We start from the raw sequence: 17577 nt of genomic DNA, 5'->3' as shown, positions 1-17577 counted from the left end.
AGAATCGGCCTTTAGTCTCGGTCGGGAAGGGACTTTAGCCCTGGATTCTGAGCGGGGACTACGTTTCCGTGACTAAAGGCCTCCCCTTTTAGTTCCGGCTCCGTGCAACTGGGCCAAAACCCCACCCTTTAGTCCCGAACGGTATTACCCGCTGAGATTAAAGGGTGCTACCAGCGGTGCCACGCAGCAACACCCTTTAGTCCCGACTAGTAATACCACCCGGGACTAAAGGGGCTCCTTATTTTTTCTTTTTCTTTTCTTTTCAGTTCTATTTTTTTAGTTTTTTTTATTTATACAATAGGTTTTCCAATATGTATTCTTTGCTACCAATACGACCATTGTTGATTCCCTCTTTTTTCACTCGGTACTCCTTCACAATCTTCTGCTTACACTCGCCGCAAGCAATGAGAGGAAAATCCGGTCGCAGACGCTTTGGATCCGGTGATGAGAGACTAATTAAGGACCCGGTCACGGTTGCCATTTACTATATCCATACTCATTTATTTAAACTATGCATGATTTTATTTTAATTTTTGTCTATTCTCTATTATAAACATAATATTTTCTAACAAAAAAAATAAAAAGACACTATAAAAAAATTCTATACTTGTCTTGTTTTAAACATGAAAAATATAATGGATACTATCTAGCAATAAAAAAATATCAAGTCAATTTGATGAACTTTATGCTCAAAATCTTTGTACATGCTCAAACTAACAAGTCTAGCTAACAAGTGGATTTGATGAACCCTATTAATTAAATTCCTTTTATGATCTCAATTATATATAGAAGAAAGATTAAAAAAGACACTATAATTCTTTAATTTGTAGCAAACCATGAAATATTATATATATGGTTACTAATTTAAGCTACGAATACTAATTTAAGCTATGAATTCAAACTAACAAGTAAATTTTAGCTCGAAATGGTGGAGAAATCACAAGAACAAAAACAACATTTAGATAATATGGGAGGATGAAGCTAGTTACCTCTAAACACGAAGAGTCAATGACGAGTCGAAGAAGATCACCAATGGGCGCCGACGATGTCGATTCAAACTATAACAATTGATTTTGAGCTTAAAATGGAGGAGAAATCATAAGAACAAAAAATAACGTCAAAAAGATAAGAGAGGATGAAGTTAGTTACCCCTAGATCCGAGGAAACAATGATGGCGTCGAAGAAGATCATCAATGGGTGTCGGAGATGAAGAACAAGCAATGGCAAGAGCAAGAACAAGTAAGAACTGCTCACTGAAATTTGAATGGGCTCGATCTCGGTTAGGGAAGGGATTTATAGCGTGGGCTTTTATTCCCGAGCTGAAGAAAGAACAGGGACTAAAATGGGTCCCTTTAGTCCCGGGGCAAGCCAACAACCGGGGCTAAATCTTTAGTCCCGACTGGTGACCTGCCCCGGGACTAAAGGGACCCCTTTAGTCCTGGTCCGTAACACGAGCCGGGACTAAAGGATCCTGCTCCGACAGCCCTGACAGGTAGCCGTTTGGGTAGGACCCTTTAGTCCCGGTGCATTTTACGAGCCGGAACTAAAGGTCTTTTTAACCCTGGGGCGCAAAAAAGCCGAGATAATTGTAGATTTCGAGCATCGTCCAAAGCCCTGTTCTGTAGTAGTGATCCATGGTAGAAGTCTACGCTTTGAAGGAAGAAAGATGTTAGCACGGTAAGGTTTATTTTGCTTTGAGGGTAGATGTCCTCACTCTTTCATTCATTGAATTCATTTTGAGAAGTGTGCAAACACACATCGCAAAGCAGTAAGATGTGTGTTTTCACACTCAAAACGAATTCAATAGGTATGAGAGTGAGGGCATGTATCTTTAAGGAAAAAAAACCCGCCTTCATGTTAGCACTACATGTAAGTTGCGATTGATTGATTGTCTAGTCCGACTGTACTACAGTGGTATCATTGCTTAATTCAGTTTCTGCGATACATAAAGGTTTCAAGATATTTTCATTGAACATTGCATTAGGGAAGCAAACTAAGGTCTTGTTTAGATACACCCAAAAACCCAAAACTTTACAAGATTCTCCGTCATATCGAATCTTGCGGCACATGCATGAAGTATTAAATATAGATAAAAGGAATAACTAATTGTACAGTTTACCTGTAAATCACGAGACGAATCTTTTAAGCCTAGTTATTCCATAATTAGACAATGTTTGTCAAATAAAAACGAAAATGCTACAGTGTCAAAACCCAAAAACTTTTTGCATCTAAACAAGGCCTAAGCGACATATAAGCTAGCTAGGCATGCTATGCATATAAAGAAAAATTGTATTTAGAACGATGATCTCCTAATTTTGTTCTTTAGTTATTAACAAGTGATGTAACTATTATCAAAAAGGAAAAAATAGCGACATGGTCAATCACACGTCTCATTTTTAGAAAAAAAACATTTCCATAACTTCTTTTATATAAAAGATTACAAAGTTATACATATGCACATAACTTTTTATACGATAATAACTTAGTACCATACCTTTAAATTTTTAGAGAAATATCTAAATAACTTTTTATTTTTAAATTTACATGAAAATTATAAAATATATCATAAAGCATTCTATATATATTACTGGGCATCACAGAATAACATAATTTATGGCCCTGTTTGGATCCAGGGGCTAGAGCCAGTTTGCGCTAGTTTATGCTCAACTAGCCCAAAAGTAGCCAAACAGGAGGGCTAGAGCTAGTTTTTTGCAACTAGCCCACCCAAAAAAAACTATCCCCTCAAAGAAGTAATTATTTAGGCTAGTTCTAATGGGACCCACAATAATTCCTTTTTTTTAACTCAGACCGCACGGGATCATCCTGGCGACTGCGGTACCGCCGCCGCACCAATCCACCACCGAGGTTAGTTGACGGTCGCGCCCTCTTTGCTCGCCCTCCCCGTGTGCCCTCCATGGCCGTTGGTGCCCTGCTCGCACGAGAGCCTACCACACCAAATCCGGATACCAAGATGGTTTAAATGAGTAAAATGGTAGATAACCATATTTATTGTCATTCTAACTCTTACATCAAACACATCTTCGACTAGAGCTAGTTCAGAAAACTAACTCTAACCTCCAGCCGAGCTAGAGTATCCAAACAGGACCTATGTATATAAGTTACGTTATTTGTAAGACAAAACCAACCAATAAAAAAATACATTTATATTCCTTGCAGACATGTTCGCCTCCACCTTCCTTCGCGCTGTGGCGCTGCCATCTCTGGTTCTGCCCATCCCTCTCGAATTGGTCTGGTTCCCCGAATCGGCCTTAATCGAAGACATTTTGCAACAACCCTCGCTGGGCACGGACGTCCGAAGACGGTGGCCTTGCTGTGTCGATGGCCAAGTGGTGGCCTTAGGCTAGTCTTAATATGATTTTTATTAGAGTTTTATGGACATTAAATATGCTGATATGACACTATATTAATAAAGTGAAAGATGATAAAAGTTTTATGGGAGCAGAGAGAGTTTTATGAGGATGAAACTCTTGTGCACTATTTCTAAAAGAAGATGTCTTGGAAACTAGCTAGAACATGAAACCCCTTATTAAGAATAGCCTTAGTAGGTGCATGGATGGCTATATAGGGTGATGACCTTGCTGCGCACTTTGATAGTTAGGGCTGTGACATTGTTGTGTGTGGGTAGCCGCCGTGTTCTTTGAGCTAGAGCTCATCATTGACGGGAGGTTAGTCTCCAGGCCCCTTCGCTCGCGTCCTCCACGTCAGTTTCATCGTCAGTCTTTTTGCCAATCGCCTTGCTATGGATCTGCGACGTTCGATGAACTCGTGGGATGCAATAGACAGAACACAGTTTTTTTGCCTCTAAGGGTACATACCCTCACATTGTGAACCACATGATTCGTACTGAGATTCGTACTCAATAGGAGACAAACAATAGAAAGTTGTCTCTCTCCTGCTGGGCATGAATCTTAGAGCGAATTCTGTGGTCCATATTATGAGGGCATGTGCCCTTAGAAAGCAAAACACGTGTGGTAGCGATCGAAGAGGAAGAAAAAAAGTAGTATATTTTATTTGCTTGTGGCCCATCTATATGTATATGGATTTTAGTTCGAATATCTACACATAACACTTCATAAAATGGACATACATCAGGACTATTTTGGTTGGCTTATATACCAGTTTTTGCAACATTTGTGGATGCCCTTAGGCACCTCCGACTCAAACAATAGTCTTGTTAGCCTCAACTAAAGTTTATGTTCCACGTAGAAGAGAATGTCTTTGAAGTCGTTGGTCTCACTACACGGGCAAGGATGCTGCTTTCGAACTTTTGATACAAGCTTTATTCTGGGTCTCATCATTCATAGGTTTTTTCTATCATGGTTTCCCATAACACGAGTCTTGGCTGCTGCTTGGAATTTTTGACAGATGAGGCGTATGCAGCTTCTATTAGTGGTTTTGACGCCTTTGCAAAATCATCGTTTGGTATGACATGGACTCGCACGTCTAATATGCAAACTGGAGCAGCACACCAAAGGCGCGTTCAAGAAGGCTTTAGAGCATCTCCAAGTGTTCCTTATATTTTGTTTCTCAAAATATAGTGTTTGCCAACTCCCAAATTAGTATGGGGAGAAAAAAGAGGTTATCTTCAAGAGTTTCTTATATTTTTATCTTAAAAGTTTTTTTCTCAACACTTTTTTTCCCACGATATAGTCTCATGTTATGCATTAGGAACCCTAAATTTATTTCCATGATCTTTGTCTTGTGATTTTCTCACCTGAAACCCTATTTTTTCTTTTTTTTCCTTACCACCTCCTTCTACTTCTCCGGATATGTGCTCCCAGGCCACGCGTATATTTACACGCATGTGATGTGGTTTATCAAGTGCGAAAAGATGAAGAGATACGAGGAACTCTTGTAGATGATTTTTTTCCCTCCTTTTTTTTCAAAATACCTGGTTGGTGAAGGAATATGGGGCACTTGAAGATCCTCCTAGCAGTTAGTACAACACTTTAACCACCTACAATCAGTTAGTGAACGCCTGAGTGCATCAGCTTGACACGTGGACATCGCCATGACTCGTGAGTTGTCACAACCAGAACAAGCGCTGTCCACGCTGTTACGGCACCTTATCCGGCTCCAGAATCCCAGCCACCCAATCACAATCCAGACCAGACGGGCGCAGACAGAAGCTCGAGTGAGTGGGCAGTGATCTGCGCCCTCACAATGCGAGCGTGATTCCTCTTCCTCCCCCCTCCTTCCTCGAGCGAGCTCCCCCCGCGGCAGCAATGGAGACCCTCCTCTCCCCCTCCACATTGTTCACGCCATCACTCCGTGGCTCTAGGAGACCGTCTCTGACCGCTAGCGTCTCGTCCAGGTCCACCGTCGTCGTCTCCTGCGCGCTCAGGAGGCCACAGGCCGCCGGCGCCGCCGTCGCTGCCACCACCTCCTCCTCCAATGGAGACGGCGGCATCGACGTCGTCGGCAGGAGCTGGATGTCGTTCCTGCACCACGGCCTGGCGGCGGCCGCGCTGTCGCTCGCCATCAGCCTGGCCCCGGCGCCCGCGCCGGCGGTGGCGTCGGAGTTCGACGTGCTGAACGACGGGCCCCCCGTGGACTCGTACGTGGTGGACGACGCCGGCGTGCTGAGCCGCGTCACCAAGTCCGACGTCAAGCGGCTGGCCCGCGACCTCGAGGCCCGCAAGAACATCCGCCTCAACTTCATCACCGTCCGCAAGCTCACGGTACGTACGCCGCCCCCGCCGGCATTGCAATTGCAGTCGTTTGCTAGACTGATCACTGACCCATGGATCAAGAGTGTCGCAGAGCAAAGCTGACGCGTTCGAGTACGCGGACCAAGTCCTGGAGAAGTGGTACCCCACGATTGAGGAGGGCAACAACAAGGGCATCGTCGTGCTCGTCACCAGCCAGAAGGAGGGCGCCGTCACCGGAGGCCCCGCCTTCATCCAGGCCGTCGGCGACCAGATTCTCGACGCCACCGTGTCTGAGAACCTTCCAGGTATATCTAGCTAAGGCCAAGCCACCCTCGATCGCCGTCGGGCCTCCGATCCTAACTTGCAATTAATTTGCTTGCCGCAGTGCTCGCGACCGACGAGAAGTACAACGAGGCGATCTTCAGCACGGCGAGGCGGCTGGCGGCGGCGATCGAAGGGCTGCCGGACACGGGTGGCCCGTCGTTCAAGGAGAACAAGCGTGAGTCCAACTTCAAGACCAAGGAGGAGACGGAGGAGAAGCGCGGGCAGTTCACGCTCGTCGTCGGCGGCCTGCTCGTCATCGCCTTCGTCGTGCCCATGGCGCAGTACTACGCCTACATTTCCAAGAAGTGAGTCAACCATAGCGTGCTGTACAGTAAATGTTAAACTGAAGAGGATTTTTAAACTCCCAGGTTGAGCTTCTTCTGTTGGAATTCTTAGAAGTGAACAGAAAAAAATGATTAATACAAGTGCACACCTGTGCGCGCCGGTTAATTTTTCTTGTGGTAGCATATTAGTATGCTTTTATTATACTGGGTTCATTCTGTGAAAATCGACAGCAATTCATTGCCGCAGTGGCTCAGCATTGGTTGCAACATGAAACTCCCGTAAGCTTTTGAATGTTTAAAAGTCGAACAACTCCCGTAAGCTAAAAGCCCAGAAGGTCACTGAAGCTCACTACAGTGACCTTCTGGCTTTTGTCTTTCAAGAGCTTTTTTAGTTTTTGAAAAGTTTAAAAGCTGATGTCCAAAAGGTCTCAAGAAGCCCAAACAAACAGACCCTTACTAGTCAACTTGGATAATGCGATGTAATCATAAAAAACAGGCACAAGAAGCTATAGGCAACTGAAACCAAGCCATATATGATTTTATTTTTGACATCATGCTATATATGGTTATTGACAAGTAATAACTACGGAGTACATCGTATCTGCAACCAATGCTGTTAAAGTGGTTGAGTAAAGGGGAAAAAGGTAAGTGTATGCTAATCAGAATCTAGGTTTTAGGACGAATGGCATCTTATCCACAAACGGAGGATCAGAGTATTTCCCGGTCAGGATCTGCGATGCAATATGGAAGTTTGCAGCTTCTGTGTAGTGTATTCCATCCCAATTGACGAATTCAGTAGTGTCACTGCACCCTTTTGCAGTTACCAGCTTACCATTCACAGACACTGTCTGTCCACATGGTACGTTACCATCATAGTTCAGGGGTGGACCTCCATATCCACAGCATGCTTGAGTGGCATGCTCGAACCCTGTCGAAAAGCAAAACTGGATATTAGAGTTGCTTCTTCAGTTATGCTTCACAGAAACAACTGCTTTAGTTTCCTGATGAGCCAGCAACAGGCCTAATAAAACACTAACATTCCTGGCTGCCTTGTATTTCTTGCTTGTACCCATTCTTTCATTCATTTATAATAAAAAAAAGGGTGAGGGGCTCCCTCACCGGTTCATCAAACAAAAAAACACTAACATTCATATGAAATGGCAATCCACAGAAAGACGTCTACAGCACTAACATTCGAGTGAGATGTCTCAATCCACAGCACAAAAATCAACGGTATACATGTAAGCAGAGTGATGTAGAATGCCCACAAAACTAAAGCATCTTTGTTTTTCCACCTGTATTAGTGGGGTTTATTATTGCAAGCACTTGTTCAGGATTGATGGTGCTACTTTATTATAAGTTTACGAGACTGCTCTTCAAAGCAAGCATAACACTCGAGAGTCAAGATACATCTTTTCATAGTAGTGCCACAATATGCCGACAAATCTGAAATGATCTGGATGCATGATAATCACACGAAATGGAAACTGTATGCTACATACCATATCGAGAGTAGTTGGCGATCAGGTTGTATTTGATTGTGTGGATGTCCACATAAGTTATGCTGGCTCCAGCGAATTCTCCTCTCAACTTTGTGCAAAGCGCATGCAGCTGGATGTTGAAAAGTTTTGCAGCACGGTTGTGCTTTGCTACACAGTGAAGCTCATCCAATTGGGATGGGTCTTTGCCAAACAAGGCTATGTTTTGAGGTAAGCAGCCGAGGGGACCTGTGTTGTGAATCCAGAATTTCCTAGCACCTTGGTCATATAGTTTCTGAAATAAGGTACAAAGAAAATGAGTTAGGTGTGAAGCACCATCTTACCCAAGACAGCATATCGGAAGAAGAGTATGGAAAGAATGAAATTGCTGAACTTGAGACCTAATTGAATTACATCAGAACCTTATCCCTGTACATTAGTAACAGCTTTGAAGAAAGGGTCATAGAAAGCTGCAAGGATAAAAGTGCTACATTTTTACAAACCTTGAGACCATTTTCAAATTCCAACAAAATAGTTGGAATGGATGCAATGACTTGGTCCTCTGTTTTTGAATAGAATTGACCAGCAAGATCATTTTGCCCAATATCAAACATGTAGAGTCCCTCTGAAAAGTAATCTTCCTGAGGAATATATTTCCTGTACATATCTCCTGCACAAGTAAAATAAAGTTACTTCACCAACATAACTCTGTAGTTTCCATTGTTGAATTTAAAAGGCTTTGGTTGGTTATCAATTGTAGAAGCAATGAGCTAGTATTCTTTGTAAATTACTCTACATTATGCCTTCTTATTTACAACGATGATGCCCATTGCTTTGCTGAGAAGGTTATGCACTTATGCTTATGGGATAGGCAGATGGTATTCCTATCTTGCTTGGTAACCCACAATTTTAGAAGGCGACGCCTAAACAGCAAACTTTCATACCTTTAGACAGGAGCTTAGTAACTTTATCCTTGAAGGCAAAGAATTGCTTAATCTGGAGACCAAATGAAAATGGGCTGACTGATGTTGGCTTTGCTGGTGTGATTGAACATCCAGCTTGAGCAAAATTAACACCGGTCCGAAAGCTTGGTGTACCAAGAGAATCCAAATACGCATTGAGGAGTGGCATATCTATTGCCTCCACTGCATGAAAAAGTTTACGAGATAAGAATGAGATAACAGGCAACAAATTCTCTGTGACAAAAAAGGGAGAGGTGAAAACTTGGCTCTTAGCAAACTCAATTGCTACAAAGTTTCTATGTTTGTCAGGTATAGACCTCTGTCTAAGTTTGTTTTTGGCCAACCAAACAGATACTGCAGTAAGCACTGCACATTGCAGTGGCCAACAACTCAACCTTTTGATGCTCTATCTATAATAAATATCACTTTGTATATCATTTCTGTAATTCTTTACAATAAAAATAAATCTGCACAATCAAATTCCTTACTTCATAGTTACTCCTTCGGACCCCCACAGCTTCTCATTGATTTCACCAGAATCTAAAGCAGTTGTGAGCCATAGTCCTTGCCAAGTTGCTTAAATGCAAGCACATGGGACTGGGAGGGTTCAATCAGTAGACCCAGGAAAGAAGTGGCCTATGGCAAACCAAATCTCACCAGAAACTAAGCAAACACAAACAGTAATTCACACTAATTACTAAGAATTCCATCGAGAAGCAGCACTCACTTTCCTGCAGATCTACCAAATCTTACGAAAATGCCATGACGAACAGCAACTCAGCTAATTGCAGGAACTGGACCACATACACCCAACACAGTTTCTCAACGGGTGTTAGAACAGAGCATACAACCACCAGGGAGACAAGGACCATTTGCAAAGTTGCAATGATGCCTCAAATCTCCACTGCCTAACCACCACTGCACCACACGGGCGTATTTGTCCTGTCCGGCCACAGACCATCGCCCTTTTCCCAACAACCGCCCGCACGAACTGGACGAGATGTCTTGAAGAATCAAAGACAGGCAATACCACATGGACCGATTTCTTGTTGCTACATACACTCGGTGGGCGCCAAGAACTGGACATCAACAACGCAGCTTGAAGAATTCATGCCGCAGAACGATTATACTCGCGCAAGCGCAATTCACGGAGAATACAATCATCCGTGCACTCGGGAGTGCAGGTGGTAGCAGTTGGTGTACTAAGTACTAACGGGAGAATTTCAACAAGATGGAGTCTGAGGAGGTAGAGGGAGCAAGAGGCGGGCGTACTGAGGAAGTCGATGATGAGGCGGCCGTCGCAGAAGCGGCCGGCGGGACCGCCGAAGAAGGTGGAGCCGTAGGGCGGGAAGATGGCCTCGAAGCCGGCGGCCACGCGGCCGCCGGTGTCGGAGTTGGAGTCCCCGAAGTTGAACACCGCCGGGAAGTTGAAGTCCGTGGACGCCGCCGCACGGCCGCCACCGCCGAGGCAGAGCAGCGCGGCCACGCCGAGGAGCAGCACCGTGAAACGCATGGCCGCGGCGGGTCTGGCGGTTGGGGCTCCCCTGCCCAGCTCCCTACTCTACTCTACTCCGCTCCGCTCAGCTCTGCTGTGATGTGTTGCTGCTTGCTACTACTCCAGGTGAGGAGGAGGAGGAGGTGGTGGTGGAGGTTGCTAATGCTTGAAGCTGAAGCTTTGGAGCAGGGACAATGCAGATTTGATTTGAGTCTGGGGTGTCAAGGGGGCCTGGGGGGAGGCCATTATTAATGATTAAAATGGGTGCCTAGCCTACCTTTTGTTGCTGGCTTTTGACCTTTATATGAGATGGTTTGTATAGGAATTTTACAGAAATCAGTTTATTTTCATTTTACATAAAAAATGCAGAGGTTCCTACAAACCAAAGTGAGTATCAGGATAGAAACAAATGAAAATGGGCAGGAAAATCCTTTTTCGTTTCCGTTTTTGTTTTTTTTTTTGTGGAAATGGGATCAGATTTGAAAAGGCTAGGATTAAAAACGAGATCGGGTTGAGAGAAGCTAGGACTAAAAACGAGATCGATATAATCACATGATTTAATAATGAAGTATGTTGTATGAAGTCATACAATAATATACAACTACTACAAAGTAAACGGTGAAATATACACTGGCATATCATGCGTGGTGTCACATTAACATGCATAATTGCGGATTCATAGGTGTATTTAACGTAGTACTCCCCCTCTCTCTCCCAAAGAATTAATTCTTAGAATTCGTGTCAATAAAAGTATCAATATTTATGATATAAAATGAGAATTTTATGATAAATCTAATGATACTAACTTGATACTATAAATTTTAGTATTTTTTTTTAAAAAAAAAAGTTAAAATTTGACTTAACATAACTCTAAAAAATTATTCTTTCGGGAACGGGGAAAGTACACGGACATATAATATTAGGCATATCTCGCGTAGATTGGAAACGAGATAAATATAGGTAAACCTCAAATGAAAAGGGGATCCCCACAAAATGAGCAGACCTCTCCTCCAGTATCTCATTCCGTTTTCGTATTTTTTCATAAATAAATAAATACATAAACGAGGCGAAATAAAAGTAGATAGAAACAGAACATGATGGAGCGGGATGAGATTTATTTCATTTGTTTTCATCCCTAATTAAAGATGAACTATGGATGTTTGATCTACATCCAACGGCCATGATGTTCAACCAAAAAACATGCACTTATTGTTTAGTTTCCCGACCAATGAATCTTTCGACACATGCATAAAGTATTAAATATAGATAAAAAACTAATTGAACAGTTTGGTTGTAAATCACAAGAAGAATCTTTTAAACCTAATTAGTTCATTAGTAATCATAATTACTATAGTAACTAACATGTGCTAATGACGGATTAATTATGTTTAATATAGAAACTCCTCTCTTCTTTTAATCTCCTTTCGCCACGAGATGAAATGAATTTAGGTGTCATGACACCACAGCCTTATCACCACAGCAGCTATTAGCCTATTATGCATCCCACAAATAATATGTTTGCACACATTAGACGTAGGGTATGCTTAGACCGGTATAAATATCATTGTCTCATGTGCTATCATCTATATCTGCACGCATTATGTTATAAAAATCATTATTGGTGAAAAAAAAAACACCCATACTACTGGATTAAAATCATGATAATAATACATAAGTAACTTCTCTTAGGCCTCAGTTATCTTGGAATGTGCCTAGAAATCATTTCAGCTTGATCAAGTCTATACAAATTAGTTAACCATTCTAGCTTGGAATCTTTGGACGAGATGGTTTTTGCACAACCGAAGGAGACCTTACACGGAGTTAACAAAACTGGGTCGCCGGTGGGACAAAGGCGAATTGTTTGGTGTCCGCCTAATAGCGCTTGTAGCCAACCTGCATTACACAACAAGTTGCCATCCTTTCCCTTCTAAGGATGGGGCAGGCTATATAGTATGTTGTTGCTGTGTCACTGCCTTCTAAGAAAAGCCATTTTTCTTTCCAAAGCAACAAAAAAGGGCCAATTTCGTACGAGTTGAAATAAAATCACATCTATGGAATGACGAGTCACATTTGTTTCACATGGATTTTGTCACGCGGAATCTCGGTCTTGTTTACATCCCGAAAATTTTTAATAAAAAGTTAATTAATTATATAGTTTGTATGTACTTTATTAGACGAATCTTTTAAAACTACTTAGTTTATGATTAAATAATAATTATTAAATATAAATAAAAGTATTACCGTAGTCGATGTGCGGGTCAGCAGCGGGTGGGACATCGCCTAAAAACTCGGGTCTTGTTTAGTTCCGAAAAGTGAAAAGTTTTTAGTACTGTAGTATTTTCGTTTGTTTGTGACAAATATTATACAATAATAAATTAACTAGGATCAAAAGATTCGTCTTGTGATTTACAGCTAAACTGTGTAATTAGTTTTTGTTTTCGTCTATATTTAATGTTTCATGCAGGTGCCACAAAATTCGATGTGACGGGAAATCTTGAAAACTTTTTGGTTTTTCAAGGTAAACTAAACAAGGCCTTGGTAACGAACAAAGTGGAGTGGCCGGGGCCACAAATTTTACGGTGGTGTGGCTCGACACGCGTGTCAGGGGACAGGGATAATTTTACACCGGCCAGCAGACACAGTACGTGGACATGGGTGTACAGATGTACACCCAATATTTTTGAGAAAAAATTAAGTCTTATGAATACACATGTATAATACGTATTTGATGCAAATAAGAGTTAAAAAGCCATGTCTTTTTTTCCTCCCGTGCACAATCTAGCTGGGTCGGCCTGCTAAGCCCAAAAAGAGAGCTTCACGGAGGGGAATCAGAGGGCAGAGACTAATAAGCACTGCCTCCGCCCGTCCAGTTCGTCGCCCTGTCTGCCAATTCGTAAAGAAAATCCCCTTCTGCGTCTGCGTGCCTCCGGCCGCTGTTGGGGAGAGGCTCGCCGCACTCCCCAGCAGTACGGTGAATCGTGAACCTTCTCACTCGGTGCCGTGAGAGGTTTGAGCTCCAACGGACAGTAGGCTCAACGGTAGGTGAAAACAGTGAATGCTCTCTCTCTCTTTATTAATGTCGGCGTGCTCCTTTTATAGGGCTCGGAAACCGACCTAAGACAGTTACAGATATGCCCCGTGACGGTGGGGGAATATTCCAGCATATTCGTACATCACAGTCTGCTGATCCCAAGTTACTTGCGTAATTTCACACTACAGGCTCTCCACGCGCTCCTCGTCCGGGGCTTCAGACTGTCGAACGATCGTATCCTTCGCCCGGCAGTCGATCCTTCGACTCTTCCGCGTCGAAGGTTCCGTGAGCTGGCTGAGTCGGAGGTTGCTCGGGTTGGCCACTTCGGAGGCCGCTCGGCTCAGATGCGCCGGAGGTTTATCTCCTCCGCCGCATCTCCCGAACATCCTTCGCCATAGGAAAGCTCGAAGGTTCCCCCCTTCTTCGTCCGCAGATCTCCGCCGGTGCTCCAGTCCCTGCATACGCTCAACATAGCGAGAGTCATGTCAACGTTAGCCTTTCTCAGGGTCCTCCGCATGCATCTGCACGGAGGTTTCCTGGGTGGAGGATAGCCTTAGACGCTACCAGGTCGGAGGTTACTCGGGTGAAGGATAACCTCAGACGCTACCAGGGGGAAGGATGCGGCCATTCCCCAACAGTTCCCCCCTTTTTGGGCTAATGGCACTCCTGCGGTCCATGTGCTAAAAAACACGCCACGCTGCGGAGGCTGCGAGCATGGTTGCTGCCTTCCCCCCTGGTGCGCAGGATGTGTTTGTTAGCGTCTTCGAAAAAATATTTCTTTTACCTAGCCATTTGTTTTGACAGGATCCTTCGATCATTGTTGTTTCTGATAGGCTGTTATCCTTCGCGCGTTAGAGTGCAAAGGGTATTATAGCCGTTGGAGTTAGCCGTTTGGGCTGGTGAATCGCAACGGTCAGGCCGAGTCCTCCGCTTTTAGCCGTTGGGCGCGGGGAATCGCAACGGCCGCGCGGTCGCAGCCCCCCCCCTATAAAAAGGGATGCTGGGGGGCTCTCAGCTCTCACCCCTGCCGCTCATTTCCTGCACATTTTCCTTCGCCACATTTGCTCGCACCGCTCGCGTGTGTTATTGCTGTGTTTAGTTCCTAAGTTTTGTCGGAGGATTTACGGTGGCTCATCTTCCTCCGCCGCGTCCTTCGAGGTCAGATTTTTCTGGTCCTTTGCGAAATTTTCTTAGTGTAAGGTCTGGGGGTTGGCTGCGGAGGTTTGAGGAGTGGATGCTTGAGGTGGCAGCAGCTCAAGACCTGGAGGAGACGTTGTCCGACGTCGAAGCTTCTGTTGGTGATCTGATCAGCGCGAAGGAGTTTGAGGAGATGGCTGCAATTACCTTTGAGTTTGGGGAGTCGACAGTGAGGACGGAGGATATCGCTGACATGGTTGAAGCGCGGTTTTTCAAGGATGGCCGTGCGAAGGCTCCTCCTGCGGGTCAGACGGTGCCTGCGCCTGAAGAGGGTTATGCTGTTGTATTCAGGGACTTTTTTACCTGCGGACTTCGGATGCCTCCGTACCATTTCCTTCGCGAGGTGATGGAGAGCTTCAACGTTGAGCTACAGCATTTCAGCCCCAATGGGATACTGACCCTTAGCAAGTTTTCATGGGCATGTGAATCCTACGGAGCCATGCCCCACATTGACACTTTTTGCTCATATTTCGAACTTCAGCGCCAGCCTAAGAAGGTGAAGGATGCCGAAGGTGTTGAGTGCATTGCGCAGTTTGGAAGCTGCGCGTTCATGCCGCGCCGCACAATGCCTGGGCCAAGGTGCGAGATCTCCTACTGCCAAAAGGGCAAGTGGGAGAAGGATTGGATGAGAGCCTGGTTCTACGTGAAGACCCCCGCTGCGTCGAGGACTTTGGATGATGGTAGCGTTGATAAGGTTTACCCTTACGCATCCTTGATGAAGGAGTTGAAGCCTGTCTCGAAGGTTGATCCTTCGAAACCGGTGTCGGAGGAGCAGCTTGAGGCGCGATTGGCCTGCGACAAGGCCTTTGCGCTGGCTTGCCGATACTCCGGAGGTCGGGACCTGGTCGAGGAGATGGTTGCAGCCGACTACTGGCCCCTTGGCCGCAGGACTGACGAGTTCACCATTGAAATGGTGCAAGTACCGGTCTTTGGTCCTCCGGAGGGGTTGCCGTTTCCTCGATTTGGCGCGGGTTTGCCGGAGGATGAGACGAAGGAATCTTTTCTTGACCGCGTGGAGGTTTCTGCTCGGAGGATAGTTGGAAAGATCTCAGAGAAGGAATACCTCCAGCGGAAGTCCGCACTTGGGACTATGCCGCGTTTCAATCGCGTTTTTGAAGAGTTGGGGATCGAGTATGAGGATTATGCCGTTCCTCCGGAGGTTCTGCTTGGCCTGGAGAAGAAGAAGGATTCATCCAAGGCCGTTGTCGCGGCGGAGGCTAAGAAAAGAAAGGGTTGTGGTGCTGTTAAGCAACTTGCGAAGAAGCGCAAGGCGGAGGTTGTGCTGGAGACTCCTTTGGAGTCTTCCTCTGCTCGCTCTTCTGCTGCCGAGTCTAACTCGGGGGCTTCTGTTCCTGCGGAGGTTGCTTCTGCTGGTGGAGTTCCTGAGGTTGAAGGCTCACGCGCGGTCTCTTCTGTACGCGCGCCTTTCGCGTCCCTTCTTGGGGAGGAATCTTCCGACGCGGAGGTCCCTGAGGCGAGTCCTGCGCGGGAGGCAAATCCTGCGGTGGCTGGGAGTCCTGCGCGGGAGGCTTTGGCTGGAGGAGGATCTCCGCCGAAGGGTGGGCAAGAGGAATCCAGTGATGAGGCAGAGTCTGTCTCTGTTCGAAGGATAAAGAGGGTGGAGGCTCCACCGCGTGCGGCTGGAGATGGTATAAACTCGTTGTACATGGGTAAAGATTTTATTTTTATTGATTCTTGTTTTTCTGCGTTTTTTGCTTGACTTGGTCTCATTTTTTTATTATTTTTCAGAGGATGTTTTTGCTGGGCTGGCTACCGCGGAGGAGTTAGCTAAAGGCGCCAGCGTTGCGCAGGAAGGACTTGCTGTTCCTCCGCGGCGTGAGCCCGCGCCTTCTGCGTTGGCAAGTAGGCCTTCGCCTGCTGACGTTATTGGTCCCGGTGAGTTTCTTCTTTTTTGTTCAACTAATTGGTTTGTTTTTTGGCATTTTATTCTAAGGTTTGTTTTTGTTTTGCGCAGGTGCTTCTGATCCTTCGATCACAGGTTGGACTGATGCCTTGCGCGAGGTTCATTCCTTGGTCGGAGGTTCGTTGTCTGGCCTCCGCCAAAGGTTTTTTGTTTCTTACGATGTTTTTTCTTACTTGTTTTTGCTTTACAGACCGTTTTCGTCAGAAGCTCCGCGGCATGGACTTTGACACGCTCCTTCGCGTGCAATATGAGCACCATAGCCTTGTACGTTTGTGATGTGTTATATTTTCCTTCGCCGTTTTTCGATCGGAGGTTGGTTGTAATTCTTATTTTTTGAGCAGGGTCATCACATGGCTGCCGCCTTGGAGGAGCGCTGCTCCCGGGAGGTTATTTGCCGGGACGAGGCTATTGGTGCTCTGAAGAAGGAGAACGAGACCTTGGAGGTTGAGAAGGCTCGCCTGACGGAGGAGGTTAAGGAGCTTTCTTCCGTCAGGCGGGAAATTGAGTCCCTGAGAAAGGAAAGGGATGACTACAAAACTGGGTCGGAGGTTCTAAAGAAGGAAAAAGAAGATGCTGAAGCTTCAGCGGCTGTCCTTCGCACGAGTGTCGCCAAGGCGGAGGTGGCTAGGGATTTGGCCATGCAGCGAGTCGAGAAGGCGGAGGACATTGCTGAACGCCTTCGCAAGGAGCTTGATGCTGAGCGGTTGTCTGCGGCTGAGTTGCAGACGCGCATGCAGAAGGCGGAAGCGGAGGCTGCAGCTATTGTTGAGCTCTATGCTGACTCGCTTGCGAAGTTCGGGGGTAGTACCTCTGCTCCTCCGCCCAACGGCGACGTTGGGGCTGGCCTAGCGTGGTTGAAGTCCCATATCCGCATGCTCCCTGACTTGGTCGGAGGAGCTGTTGATTTTGGGGCTTTGGCTGCGGTTAGCTCCTTCGCTCGACTTTTGCGGCGCGGAGGTTGTTCCCACGCCGGGGGGTTGCTAAGGTGGAGTTTGCCACGGTGGAGGATGTTGGCGAGGGCACCTCTAGCCTGCGCAAATCTGTCCGGAACTTCATCAGTTCGTTCTGGATTAGGTTTGGGCGGGCTGAGGCGAAGAAGATGGCGGAGGCTCGTCGCGCTGAGGTATTTTTGATTTGGTTTTTTCTTTTTGTATTTTGTTTTGCTGCTTTGCAATGTTACTTAAGATGGGTATTTTGTAGGAGATTGCGA

At 45.5% G+C, this 17577-nt stretch overlaps 2 protein-coding genes across 2 annotated transcripts; one reads left to right on the top strand and one right to left on the bottom strand.

The window, feature by feature from the left end:
• LOC8076876 (UPF0603 protein Os05g0401100, chloroplastic) lies at positions 5128-6460 on the top strand. The gene is made up of 3 exons (XM_002441019.2): positions 5128-5702; positions 5785-5977; positions 6058-6460. Exons 1-3 carry the CDS (start codon positions 5247-5249, stop codon positions 6303-6305), a joined length of 897 nt encoding a protein of 298 aa, XP_002441064.1. The 5' UTR covers positions 5128-5246; the 3' UTR covers positions 6306-6460.
• LOC110430306 (GDSL esterase/lipase At1g54790) lies at positions 6788-10466 on the bottom strand. Its single transcript, XM_021447793.1, has 5 exons — positions 9993-10466; positions 8703-8903; positions 8262-8428; positions 7783-8053; positions 6788-7208 (listed from the first exon to the last, which is right to left on the bottom strand). Exons 1-5 carry the CDS (start codon positions 10231-10233, stop codon positions 6940-6942), a joined length of 1149 nt encoding a protein of 382 aa, XP_021303468.1. The 5' UTR covers positions 10234-10466; the 3' UTR covers positions 6788-6939.

This window comes from Sorghum bicolor, chromosome 9, assembly GCF_000003195.3.
Source record: "Sorghum bicolor cultivar BTx623 chromosome 9, Sorghum_bicolor_NCBIv3, whole genome shotgun sequence".
NCBI classification, from domain to species: domain Eukaryota; kingdom Viridiplantae; phylum Streptophyta; class Magnoliopsida; order Poales; family Poaceae; genus Sorghum; species Sorghum bicolor.
The sequence above is the reverse complement of the archived record's forward strand: the minus strand, read 5'-3'. Positions and strand labels throughout refer to the sequence as shown.

What these genes read in the sequence shown, in the direction of transcription:
- LOC8076876 (XM_002441019.2), top strand. Translation starts at nt 5,247, where the DNA reads ATGGAGACCCTCCTCTCCCCCTCCACATTGTTCACGCCATCACTCCGT. An exon ending in TCACCGTCCGCAAGCTCACG is followed by an intron (nt 5,703 to 5,784) that starts GTACGTACGCCG and finishes AGAGTGTCGCAG; the next exon opens with AGCAAAGCTGACGCGTTCGA. An exon ending in CGTGTCTGAGAACCTTCCAG is followed by an intron (nt 5,978 to 6,057) that starts GTATATCTAGCT and finishes TGCTTGCCGCAG; the next exon opens with TGCTCGCGACCGACGAGAAG.
- LOC110430306 (XM_021447793.1), bottom strand. Translation starts at nt 10,233, where the DNA reads ATGCGTTTCACGGTGCTGCTCCTCGGCGTGGCCGCGCTGCTCTGCCTC. An exon ending in CCTCATCATCGACTTCCTCA is followed by an intron (nt 8,904 to 9,992) that starts GTACGCCCGCCT and finishes TTTTTCATGCAG; the next exon opens with TGGAGGCAATAGATATGCCA. An exon ending in AATTTGAAAATGGTCTCAAG is followed by an intron (nt 8,054 to 8,261) that starts GTTTGTAAAAAT and finishes ACCTTATTTCAG; the next exon opens with AAACTATATGACCAAGGTGC.